Raw genomic sequence first — 13722 nt, 5'->3', positions numbered from 1 at the left:
TTGTGGGGAAATGTATAGCTGAATGGCAAGGACATGCATTCATGGCTGGAGGAGCACCCACTACTGTACACAGTTTAGCTGTGGTGTAGCTTACTTATCCCCAGTTGATCCAGCTTTGAATGGGTACAGGTAGGCACCGCTCTCATGAAAATCTGGTCCTCAGATTAATGAGCCAGATTGCTTTCTAGTGAATAGATGAGTGCTTTTTTTTAATACCCTATTGCAACACAAAGTTATCTTTCTTGTAAAAAAAGGGTGGACTTGAAGTACCTATACTGATTTCATGAGTATACTTTTTAAAAGTTTAAAAGTATTATAGTTTAGCAGACATCATCAAGCCTTTGGACACCAGAGGCAATGTTTCTTTTATCCATCAACGTACTTTTGAATTATTTTGTGTGAAAAATTAATGTTACCTATCTACCTGCCCTCAGGGATTTTGTTAATGAAGTCATATTTCTATGTTTAAATATAATGTAATTCTAAGCAGTTGTAGAAAAACTCGTCCTTTTAAATAACTGTTCAACAGAACCCTGTGGTCATTTATCACTTATCATGGTGCCATGGCAACTGGTAACCAAAACACTTCAGAGGAACCATTTGTGTTTGATTTTAATCACTGTTAATGTGTATGTACAAGTTGCAAAGAAACAGAGAAATAAATAATTTGGCACGCTGGAAAACACTTCACTTGTTTGAAAAAGATATTAATCCTACAAGAAGAGTTTATTCCATCAGTAGCTTTTCTCAGCCTGAACAGGGATCAATAACCACCCTGGCTGCCAAAGATCTGTGCAATCTTCTCATTGGCAGGGTTGACTGGTCCAAACACTTGTGGCATCAATTTCTCAGCTTCCTCCCATGTTACCTGAGCTGTAAGCGCTTGGCCATACTGATTACTATGGAAACCATCTACTGGTTCCAGGAGCTGCCATGTCTGTCCACCCTGAGCATTCCAAACACTGATTGCTAGAAACAGAAAACAGGGTCAACACATTCACTTAATTTTGAAATATATATATAAAACAATTCCACGTCATCTTTTGTAATTTGTTTCCCAGGAAATAGTATCAAAGTAAAGGGTAAAGCATATCTCGATGTTTCTGACCAAAAAAGGGTGAATTAAGGTAAAGACATTTAAGTGGCTCCCTTTGTCTCCTCCCATGTATCCCCTCGGATCAGTCTTTAAAACCATATTTTCTTTACTTTTCTAGTTCTTCATTTAAAATGTAAAATTATTCATTTAAAATAAAGTGTGCTAGACAAACCTTTAGTTTATGGGATTGGTCATGAAATACAGCTGAAAATGTGCAAAAGCCTTTTGGTTTTCTTGGGCAACCTCCTGTAGCACAAGAGACAGTTCGTTTGCTCTCTGGAGGGGAAAAAAAAAACCCAATAAGCATCAGTTACCCACTGCAAATTTATGATCTCAAAAAGATTCAAAAAATGCTTATGTATGCTGATCGATTTTAAACAATTACAGTTAATATTTTCTAAGCATGTTATGTTGATGTCTGATATGACAATACATTAGCAGAGGAATGGTGTGTTAAAAATAACACTGCAGGTACTCTGAAGCTCAGAGCTGACAGGTTTTGTTACCTCAGTAGTCATGTTTCGAATTGTTCCATTTGTGTTCATCCACCCGGAGCATGGGCTTATCTGAAAGAAGTGTTATTAGACTTAATCAGCAGTTGTGTATCTAGAACCTAGATACAAAATGAGACAAAAGGATCTAATAAGCCTGCTGACATTAGAAATGCTTCATGAACTTCCATTTTTCAAAATTCCTGTCTTCATATTTGAGAGTATTTTAGGCATGTTTGCTATCCCAATTTTTATTTGGTATGTTTATAAAATGTGAACATAAAATTGATAGGAATGTTACATACAATATAAATGTAACTTTAAATGAAAAAGTAGATGTAGATGTAAATATCTAGTCCCCTTATAATGCCTTTGCACCTGCAAACAGTTGAAAAAGTCATAAAACTGAGAGTAGGTGAACTTATTCCAGTATCGACCAATGGGATGAATGTGATCTTTCAGGCTGTCATACAAGACCCGGCCATCTGCTAGCCCAACGAGGAAAACTGTGCTGTTGTAAGGCAACTTCTTGTCCTGTTAGCAACATAAGAAATACTTGTATGCATTTGTATTTACAGACATATAGGCATATGATTGCTGGCCAGGTGAAAATGGAGGTGAGAAATGATGCAGGCCTATAGTGATGATCCTGAAATACATAACTGTTTCTGTTGAATTTTCAGCTGTTATTGGTTCACAGCTATAAATGGAAGTGAATGCCTAAGTGGTTAGAACAATGGCATCCAAACCGAATGGTACGCCAGTTTTGGTGCAAGCAAATTCAATTCAGGAATGAATACCTGAGAGTTGGGGAAGTGAGGAAGGCAGTGAGAAGAAAAGATGGGCACTTCACAAAAAAAAGATAGCCTCAAGAAAATGATCTCTTAACATTTCCCCTGTGATCCTCTGCTTGCCTCTGAGGTAATCTGCTGACTTATTAAATGATCTGGGGTCTGCACATTTGTGACTATTCTTGGCTTTCAATCCATTGCTTCCTCCAGAGTAACTATAACTCTGTTCCTATACCTAGTGGTTAATGAACTGCTTTAGTACTTCGAAACTGGATCTGGTCTTGAAACTAAACAGCAACTGCATATAATGATTAATGTTTTCTCTTGAAGAATGCTAGAATTATAATGGATAAATCACACTTACAAGATAGATCAAGGTATCCATAACGTTAGCCTTCATTTGTGCTGGAGTAGTCATGTGAGCAAATGTATCATCAGTATGTCTGTAAGCAATACACCAGTTTCATTTTAAATGCCATGTTTGCGTGCTTTAAAGAGAATATTTTAAAAGTTCTCATCACATGATGATTATTCATAAGGGATATTTATCATTCTTGTGTTGGAACATCTAACATCACCTCTTGACTGTGCTTATTTGCATTTATCAGGAAGAATTTATTCAAAGAATATTTGCTTATTTAACAAGTACATTGATATTGCAATACAAGTGACTTAGTAAAAGCAAATAGTAGAGCACAGTGATTAATCAGTAAATGATTAGTTTTCACCTTCTCTAGAATGTGTTATTATGGTTTGATAAATCCAGCAAGCTAAATTTCTTTACCCATTGCAGACATCATTCCCAACCAGTGCGTAGATAACCACCAGTGGTTGGTCTGTTTGCTGTTTACGTGCAAGACTGAAAAAATTTACAGTCATATTCCTTATCATCCTGTAAGCTGCTTAATGGTAAATTAAAATATCAGTTGGTGATTACATTGTAAACTTTCATTTTAACATATATTTAAACATTAAATCATAAAATTAACTTGAAAAATTACCAAATAGATAAGTTCTTTCATCATAACCTATAAATAGCAAGTCTTCAAATTGGTAAGTAATATTATCTCATACATACCTTTCCATTATTGGTTTGACCATTGAAAATGAATCTGCACCTGTTTGAGAGAAACATGTTTGTTACCCTCTTTAAAAATTGGATCTTGTAAATTTGTTTAAAATATTTTCCAAGAATAGGAAACAATTTCTAAGTTATCTCTCTTATTTATTTTCTCACCCCTACTTCTCACTGCCCACATATTTATTCTTTCTGGACAAATAATCAGTCTTCTCTGAGTAGAAATCTTGAGTTCACAAGTGATTATCTCTCACTGCCTCTCCTCATACACCTCAGCAATACCATTGACACCAATGTTTTGGTAATCCCTATGATTGCAGTGATTTCTTTGCCACAGACGAAGATACAGAGAATCTATAGGACCCTGGATAACTTCGGTCCAATTGTTGAAACCATGACCTGTGCATAAACAGATAAATTTGTTAAATTGTAATTGTACAAAACATACTTTAATTCTTAATGTGTAAAGATTCAAAGCAGAATCTGATTCTTACATATACATTTTCATTTGAATCTTAAAAAAATAATAGTTATTTTAATCTTAAAAATAAAAATTATATTCCCTGATGTAAATGTCCTGTTTTCTGAATACTTAGGTACAACTTTTTATAAAGTAACAGTTTAGGTCATAGGTTAGTCTATGCTATTTGAACAGAGGAGTGCGATGTTCAGCTCATATATGACCAACCTTTTTTCAGAGGGGACTATGGGGTGGGGTGTGGAGTTGTGTGCTGTTAGTGGAACTGCTTTTAATGAACTTTGTGATAGGGATATTTTAGTTTTTTCTTTGAAGAAAATATTTTCCTAATTATCTGAGTATGAACAATTTCTTTTTACCTGATGCAGTTGACATTTCTGGCCAATCAATTTCATTTTCAATGATGAAGTCCAGATGTTTAAAAGCTTCCTGAAAAATATAACTTTGATTATAATGAACAAAATAGTAATATGTATGTGATGCTTTTAGGTTTTGTAACATTTAAATGTGTCTATGAACTAATATAGAATATAACCATCTGCTAGATATTGCCATGGCCATAAGAAATTCTTTATTTCGTCAGGTACGATTTTTATCCACTTTTAGGGTAAAAGTAAGGTGACAAAAACTTAAAAATAATAGTGTATGAGCATGTCCCAAACCTGTAATAGTTTCGTGATGTTCAGTTTTCTTCTAACTCTTAGGTATAGATCAATGCAAAATACTGCTTCCCCAATTCTGGACCAGTTTCCTCACTTCTCTTCTCAAGATAAAGGGTACACACATCACCGTGTACAGAAAAGGTTAATAAAGAAAGGACTGTACATGGAAACTCTTACATTGTCAAGGCTACAGCCAATGGAAGAGCAAGGGCCATATGTTAATTAGGCAAATCTGGACATCATAAATATAACCAAAGAGCGTCAGCGCTGATGATCTTCTAATTAACCTGTGTGTGTGCTATGTTTGTAAGGGTGTATACTGACGAGGAGAGACTAGAATTACACATATTTGAGGAAATAGTACCTCGCACTGCACTTTTCCCGGTCTTTAGAATAAATAGTGCACCCCTCTAGACCCTCAAAATGAGATAACCTAACGTTTTCATAAAGATATTATATTGTTTTCCACTTGACACAACAAAACCCTTAGTTACAGCTTTACACAACCCTTTGCCTTAAAACACTCTTGGGGCAATTTCAATGAACCTGGATGTTTGGGAGGGAAGGGTTTTTTTTTTTTTAATTTCCATTCTCATATTTATATCATGAAATTACAGCATAATTCAGTCAACACTTCAGCAACCAAAACGATTCTTCTGTACTTTTCACATATAATTATCATGTTCTTTTCCACACACTTCTTTGGTACAAAATATAATAATGTTCCATCACAATATTTGTATGTTTTGATGACTATTATTATTTGGATCTTTTTGAGGTTAACCGCACAAACTTACAGCAGAAATGGTTGTAGCATCAAACCATTCTTCTGGAAGATGGAAGTGGGCGCTTATGGAATCCCCAACACGGCTATTCCTCGAGGCTGGGAACCTGCGCATAGCTCAGTCTCATAGGGAATCAAAGTTCCTGGATTGGTACCCTGTCAGTTTTCAGAAAACAACATATAAACACCTTAGTTGTGACGAAACAGATGCCTGCATTAATTAAAGTTTTTTCGTTATGTTGAGAAGTTTCAACCATTCTGTAAAGTAAAAATGTTCCAACATGACTTTGGCCGACAAATGAACACAGAAAATATGATAGAATGACAACAAGTGCCGCATAAAAAGAATAGATTATCGCATGACAGAGCTTGTGAACTTTATAAAAATATGTAGGTGTTATTACACACTTACATAAATTCCATTGCAGTTTGAGTCCTCTAAATGGTCACCATCAATAGGTCTGAAAAAAAGAATTATTACTCAGTTATTTGTCATCAGGTTAATGATCAAAGGACTCCAAGCCAGATTCTACAGAGGAGAACACGTGAAAATACCAACTCCATTCTGAGTTTTTTTTTTTTTTTTTTTTTGTTTTGGTTGTTTAGTGAGAAAACTTTGCCAATTCTCATCTTCTTATAGTCTCAGCCTTCGTGAGCACAAAATGTGATTAATTAGTACTTGATAATCAAAATTAATTATAATAAGAATGTATTGTGATCTGCAAGAAAACACTGAAAGGTGAATGTTTGTGATACAACTACGTTTGGACTACTCACAGTGCTCCTGGGTAGATGTTGCTGTTCAAGTCGTTACAGTCTTTACCTCGCCATGAGGCTCCTCGCATGGTCTGTGGCCAAAATAAAACTACAGGCTAGTTGTGTTTATTTAAATATGTAATAATTTATGTATGTGACAAGGCTTTCTAGGCCTTCTTTAGGGTTATTCTACATCTTGAAAAGAATGGCGACAAATAGTTCTGAAAATCTGGGTGAAACCCCCATCTTAATTCTGATCGATTTGTATACAACTACAAACTTCATCATGCTCAAGACTCAAAGTTGCCTAATGCACATGATTCTAGCTTTAATTCCCACTGGCTGAGGCATTGGCAGGGCAAATGTCTCCCTGCACCATCCTAACGTCTGTGTTCTTGTCCTCTGACATCATGATGGTTGTGGGTGTATCTCGAAAAGTAGACAATTAAAGCCCAACACAAACGTATACGTGCTTGTCATGACATTGGCACAAAAACTCCCTGGACGGAAGCACCGGCAAAGAGATCACCTCTACCTTCGTGTGGAGGACCGGCACGTGCCCAGGGCCCCTCTGTCGACAACTTTAGCAAATTGACGGACAACCGTCTGTGGAGATGGGCTCCACCAAGGGAATGAAGTCCTCAGAGAACATATATGATGGTTCGTATCAATGGAAACATCATATTGGACTTGTCGCGTCCAATTCAAAAAAACGACAGCGTACCCTTCGGCACTCTTCAGGGAGGATAGAGAAGGGTTAACAAAAAGTATGCGACTGGAACCGTCATTTCCAACAAGAAGCCTGCCGTCAAAGAACCCGCCGTCGCCAAGGTAACTGCCCGCCAAGGAACCCCAGCCTGCAGTCAGCACAACGCTAAATGCTTACTGGGTAGGTACTGAAGAGGTCCACATCAGAATCAACCATCGGAACGTGGTTGTTAAACACTCTGAAACAGAGTAGGTCATTGTCAGGATCAAAGAAACGAGAGCAAAATAGTCCCCTCCCCCAGGTATAACATGTTGGTTCATTTTAAAGGTGATGTATGAATTAAGCGTGCACACGTACACAGACACGCGCGCATACTCGCACGCACACTCGCCGAGGCATAATATTTTATATGCTGATTTAACTTAGCAAAATTATTATTAAAAATGTCTTACCTTTCAAGAATTAAACAAATGTCTTTTATTCCAGGTAGCTCACAAAAGTTGATTCCTAAGTGCCACTTTGGATGGAAATAAAGTGAAAATTAGGACAAATACGTAATGACCCAACATATTAATCTGTCTCTTCTTTCAATTCCGGTGGTGCTAACGAAGGTATTAAATATTCCACAATCCATGCCTCCTTTCAGCTAACTTTAAACTTGCTTGTGAAACATCATGTTTTTTAGTTTGATTATCAAGAGTGATTAGCGAAACTTATATAGCAGTTATAACAACAAGATATTTTTATTCTTATAAATTATATGAACACACACAAATCATAGACCATGTACTGGTCTTCATACCGAGGCTGAATAGCTCACTTCTTTTTTTGTTTTGAAATACAGACAATTAAACCCAGGGCCTCATTCTGCCTCCCGTGCGCCTGTCATAGACTTGATAATGGGCCCCAGAGTATTAATCCAATACAGGACTCCAAAAACGTTTGAGCAGTTGGAGTTATTAATTGCTATAATGTATACCACATCACAAAGAAAACGCTTCATATCAAAATGCACTAATAATTATGTATGCTGTTTACATGCATACGGCGGGTACACAAAACAACAAAACAACTTGACAGGCCTGTGTTACAGTCTCAACATGAATTGCAGGAGTGGTACCGGTAACATGAGACCAACAGACAACTCACCAGATGGTGATGGTCGTGCTTAGCAATAATATCTCTGCCACGCAACACGCTCTCCTCGAAGGCAGTCTGGAAAGATCGGAGAGTTGTCAGCCAATCTTTTGCATGATGTAATCATGATGTAATGAAGTTTCCTCATCAACCATAGAGTGGTCAGGTGGGAAAGTGGTCGGACGGGGGCGGAATTAACACGCGTGTGCGCATACACTGATACATAGACTAACTTTGAAAATTTCCCGAATTTAATTGATTCCTGCACTTTGAATAGTAATAATCTGCTATTTAATGGTGCTATGTTTTGTCACAGTTTATTTATACTTACTAAAAAAATTCTGTCTGTATTTGCAATATTTTCCATCTTTGATTTGTTATATAGTGCGCGTTCAGAAAGAGTGCGAGTGTGTGTACAGGTGAGGACGGAACATAGAAAACATGAGATTAGATATATTTACTTCTTCTGTCTCTTCTAAATGTGGTATTGTCTGACTTGTCTCTATGGCAATAGAGAAACAGACGATAGTGGGGATCTTGAGAGACACAGGACATCATTCAACATGAGTTATATAATACACTACAACTTTACTATTCCGTATAGTGCTCATGCTAGCAATATGCAGATAAATACATATATATACACGTTAAAATAATTTCTCTCACTATATATATACACTCATACTCCCAGCAACGGTTGCATGGCGACCTCATCACAACAAAATATATCAGATACAAATAAAGCTAATTACAAATATAAAACATCGTTGAAACAAGAGCTATATGATGATCGATAATAAAGGATCCAAACAAATTTCAGAATACAGTAATAATTACGTAACACAAACAGCTTACTCCATCATGTTTCTAATTTTACACAGAAGAGGAAGAGAGGGAGGATGGACTCACAGAGTGGGGACTGAAGACGCGGCAGCTTTGACGCCCGGGGTCGGTGCGACAGAAGTCGAGGGAGGCGCACACTCTGTCAGGGTTGGCATCGTCCTCAATCCTGTAACATACAAGTTTCGTTGTCAGAGGCAGTAATAACGCCACCCACATCTGAATGTGCTACGTTCTTCTTATATTATTTTCTTCCCTTAATAGGGTCTTCCACGATAGGGTGCGAATGCTTTGTTCTGATGACGAGTACGTGCTCGGTGCGTGCAAGACGCTATTTCCCCAAAGCTGGGTGAACATAGTTCCTCCGTTCTTGAGATGTACGATTAACGACTACAATTTCTACAACTGGGACTATTTAACAGAAGGAAGTTTAAATTTGTGACGTCACGTTTGTCCACAAACACGCCTCTCCCATTAGCTGTAACTTTGACAACGTATGAATGTCGATGTACAATCCTACATCCCAGCTTATCCGCTCTTCGTCTGATGGCCGTACGATCTCTATCCCTGTCACCAGAACAACATAATCATGGTCACCGACTTCTTAGTTATTATGCTGCAAAACAGTATAGAGCTCTCCTCCCTTCCATATCCGCCATCCACCCACCTTCGAATGTTTAAATGTGCACTTAAAACGCATCTGTTTTACGAGCATTACTCCTTACACTAATCAACATGGTTGTCGATATTTTTTATTATAATCAATTGACTATTCTCCCTCTTGTCTTCCTCTGCAGACTTATCACACTTTCCATCCCTACTGTTCGTTCTCTGATTCCTCTCTGTGTGTTGTATGTTAAGTCTTTAGACAAAGGATGGTAAGAGGGCGGGTTCATACCTTTGTGATTTGAGAATCACTAACCCACTGGACTTTCTTTTTTTTTACACTAAAAGTCTTTTTATTTGTTTTAGTGGCACAAAGGATTGCATTTACTGCCGTTGAGGAGGAAAGTTGCAACGGCTGTGATCTGCTGGTATATATACTTACAGTTTGAAAAGGATGGGCCCGAACGCGTCCACAAACTCTTTGCAGAATTGCTGGTATTTGCCGGGCAGGTAAGAGCACAGCCGGGCCGTGGAATTCACCACACTCTCGTTGTGGATCTCCCCCAACTGCTCCACCAGCGACACGATCACAAAACACGCTGACAAACAGATGGACAGCTATCACATTGTGAACAGTTATGCTTTCTGTCTTCGCTGGTAACGTCGGAATGTAAAACGATTTGTTTGAGTTTTCTTTTTAAACTGTATCGAGAATTAATACTTGTTCGTGTCTATATATAATATACTATAAAACAGAAGATAATTTCTATACATTTTACACACACACACACACACACACACACTAGCAGACTTGCTCAAGTGAGGTGTTAAGGACGCTGAATTATTCCCTGTACGTCTCAGGGAGAGGACACACCGGTTGCCTTGGTTTCAATTATTCCCATGAGAAATGTAGCTGTAAAGCCTTCATACAGCACTAAAGTGAACAAAGCTTAAAAAGTGCAAAGGACCACACACAAATATTGAAAACAGGAAAAATAACATGAGGACTAACTCAGAACAACTGGGAAACACTGGAGACTGTCGTCAAATTTGTGAAGCAAGTTAAGTTAGCATCGTTGGGTATCACGGTTCACATAAAGTAATGGTTACAAACTGCTCCTTCAGGACAGCAGATGGTGGTACTGCTTTTTAAATTAATCTCTTTATCTCTCCAACTCTCATTATTATTCTTCTGGATACCTTCCTGGGCAACAGCTGTTTCTGACCTCACGTGCATACGTGTATGTCTTGTTATACTCGTATGCATCTTATCTCATAATGGACGTTCCTCGTTTGTCCCTCAAATGATATTATTATTATTATTATTATTATTATTATTATTATTATTATTATTATTATTATTATTATTATTATTAAACAGCACTGGTCCTAAAAAATCACAGTGTTAGTGTGTCTAGTGCATCTTGCTGAGGGAAGACCGCAATAAAGTCGACTGAGCACTGAAGTCAAGGGACTAACAAACATGCATACATTTTAGGTAGGTTTTTTTCTTTCTCTTCTCTGGTCACCATGATCACACTCATCCCTTTCAACCCAACTTACATATTTCCACGTACCCATAGGGGAAAATGAATTGACTTTTGCCTGAGATTACATACGACAAATAAGTATATATATATATGACAACACACACACATACACACTTACTGGCACAGTCGACTCCGCCGTTCACACCTCTCGTAAGCTTGCTATTGACCTGTCCAAAAGCCATGCATGCGATGAACAAGCAAACAAACAATCCTCCAAGTTGCTTCATTTTCGGATTTTCAAACTGAGCAGAGTCGTGGACAAAGACGTCCAGATATTTTCAACAAATTTTCTGAACTCAGTTATCTCAGGCTGCCACAATGGTTGGTCACGAGATCACATCTTCTACATGGCAACACGGACGATATATATATATCAGTGATAACAGTTTATGGTGATAACAGACAATGGAAATGACGAAGACCTGTGTGTGTGTGTGGTTATGGTTCACCCATCAGTCGTGCGATGTCTGCTGCCAAGCACAGAGTCAGTTCTGTGAGTGTAGACATATGGTACACCACCTACCACATACCCCTTTGGTGATAAAGGGTTAATTGTACATTTCTGCAGAACCTTTCTGTGTTCGTCTGTCTTTCAGTCTTGAACATGCAAGAGTTGAACGAGTCGCGCTTAGGAAAGTCGGCAAATATCACCTCATGTAATATAGAAACATGGAATCTGAGCAAAATCTTTGTCCAGACTTTATTAATAAAATGATAAATAATTTGGTCTATTAAATTAGTTGATAGTCCACTCTCGAAACATATCATCCACACAACATTTACGCATATCCGTACTCTTCATGCAAAGGACCACACACAAGTACGAACGCACATATGTATACAGGGCCGTGCTTAGGGGCAGGCGGACGAGGCATCTGCCTAGGGCCCCGCGCTTCAAGGGGCCCCGCGCTTTTGATTGATATAGTAACTAGGCATATGGAAGTGTAGTCAGCCGTATCTGACTGCGGATTTTTCAGATGCACTAAATGGCTTGGAGGGCATTTGCACATGGCTGACAGATTATCGTCAAAATGGATTTTCAAGCTATCTGATTAATGCAAGAGAAATTGCAGAGGATTTAGCTACAGAACCAGTTTTTAAAGCTACACGAATTAGAAAGAGAAGGAGAATGTTTGATTACGAACAATACGAAGGAGAAGATGTAGGAGGAAGAAATGCCCAGGAGGATTTCCGCATCAACTGCTTCAACATGACAGTGGATACAGCAATTGCGTCTCTTCAAAGAAGATTTGAACAATTAAGGAATCATAATCAAATTTTTGGATTTATCTACAACTTCAAGGAGTTGCCAAAGTCGGTGCTGAAGTCATGTGTAAAGAATTTGGAAGATGTGTTAACACATGGAGAAAGCCGAGATGTCGATGGATACATGCTTGCCGAGGAAATGGACGTATTGAAGTATGTTTTTCCAGATTCTGTGCATGGAGACCTTCGTAAGATGTTGACTTTCCTCTCCATTAAAGGACGATCATTCGATTTTCAGAGTTTATGGATTGCCTTAAGAATTGCCCTCACAATACCTGTGACAGTAGCTTCCGGAGAACGAAGTTTCTCGAAGCTGAAATTAATTAAAACTTACCTGCGGTCAACGATGTGCCAAGATCGGCTGAGGAACATGGCCTGTGGCCATACTCTCCATCGAGAACAGTGTTTCTCGGGAATGAGATTTCAGTGAACTGATTGATGATTTTGCTTCAATGAAGGCCAGGAAAGTTCACTTGTAAATATTTTTTAGTGTTGAAAATTTACATGTTATATTATGCCGTATGTTTACGTGTTGCTATGTTATTTGGTTACTAAATCTGAATGTCTTTAGCATGTACGTGTGTCGGTGTGTGTGTTGTGTGTTACTTAATGGCGGATGCAAACCCATCAACTCAACCTCAACTACGACTGCAGACTGTAGCCTGTCTGTAGGGTTCCCTTCGTTGTAACTGTAGCACTCTAGTAGTGTACGAAGTATAATGTCTTTGGGTTGTAGATTTGCATCTATATTCCAGAATGTTCAGCACGGCAGCAATGTAAAAGGTAGAATGTCTTTGTGCGAGGGAGGAAATGATGTTCAACAATGTAGCAATGTTCAAAGTAAAAATGTCTTGTCTTTGTGGGAGGGAGGAAATGATGTTCAACAATGTAGCAATGTTCAAAGTAAAATGTCTTATGCGAGGGAGGAAATGATGTTCAACAATGTAGCAATGTTCACAGTAAAAATGTCTTGTCATTGCGCGAGGGAGGAAATGATGTTCAACAATGTAGCGATGTTCAAAAATGTCTTTATTGTGACGAAATAGAATGTCTGTGCTAGAATGTTCGAGGGTAGGGAGAATAAATAGCAGAGCTGACAGTGGTGTGGGACCTCTTTGTGAATTGGAGAGAGAGAGAAGTTAGGCCAGACGCTGAGCAAAACTGAATAAAACACTTCAGTGCGGAATTCAATCTTTATTTCTGCTACGACAGCCCACTCTACGTAGCCATTTGACGTGTTGGTTACATAACCTATTGACGAACGTTACAACTAAATTAATCGTAGGCTTATGTTGTAATGTGTATGCAGCGTGCTGTCAATGATAAAAGACGAGATATCCCTGAGGAAAAAAGTGACTTTAGATCCCAACTAAAATCGTGTGATCGTGGCGTGAGGGCCCCGCACATGCCCTTTGCCTCGGGCCCCGCAGGGGCTAAGAACGGGCCTGTATGTATACATACAATTCCATAAATATTCT

The 13722-nt window shown here is 38.3% G+C and overlaps 2 protein-coding genes across 2 annotated transcripts; one reads left to right on the top strand and one right to left on the bottom strand.

Annotated features, from left to right (window-relative positions):
* Positions 1 to 592: 592 nt before the first annotated feature.
* On the bottom strand, positions 593 to 11335 carry LOC112577321 (acyloxyacyl hydrolase-like). Its single transcript, XM_025260376.1, is given in 19 exon segments — positions 593 to 969; positions 1273 to 1372; positions 1603 to 1662; positions 1966 to 2121; positions 2743 to 2821; positions 3163 to 3237; positions 3457 to 3496; positions 3739 to 3855; positions 4294 to 4363; positions 5394 to 5464; positions 5467 to 5536; positions 5793 to 5841; positions 6158 to 6228; positions 7023 to 7083; positions 7298 to 7362; positions 7995 to 8060; positions 8892 to 8991; positions 9871 to 10027; positions 11097 to 11335. Coding segments are annotated over 19 exon segments (1722 nt in total). The 5' UTR covers positions 11206 to 11335; the 3' UTR covers positions 593 to 763.
* Positions 11336 to 11582: 247 nt separating this feature from the next.
* On the top strand, positions 11583 to 12674 carry LOC112577319. Its single transcript, XM_025260375.1, has 2 exons — positions 11583 to 11634; positions 11956 to 12674. Exons 1-2 carry the CDS (start codon positions 11583 to 11585, stop codon positions 12672 to 12674), a joined length of 771 nt encoding a protein of 256 aa, XP_025116160.1.
* Positions 12675 to 13722: the final 1048 nt, after the last annotated feature.

This window comes from Pomacea canaliculata, linkage group LG12, assembly GCF_003073045.1.
Source record: "Pomacea canaliculata isolate SZHN2017 linkage group LG12, ASM307304v1, whole genome shotgun sequence".
Classification (NCBI taxonomy): Eukaryota; Metazoa; Mollusca; class Gastropoda; order Architaenioglossa; family Ampullariidae; genus Pomacea; species Pomacea canaliculata.
This window is presented reverse-complemented; position numbering and strand designations above follow the sequence as displayed.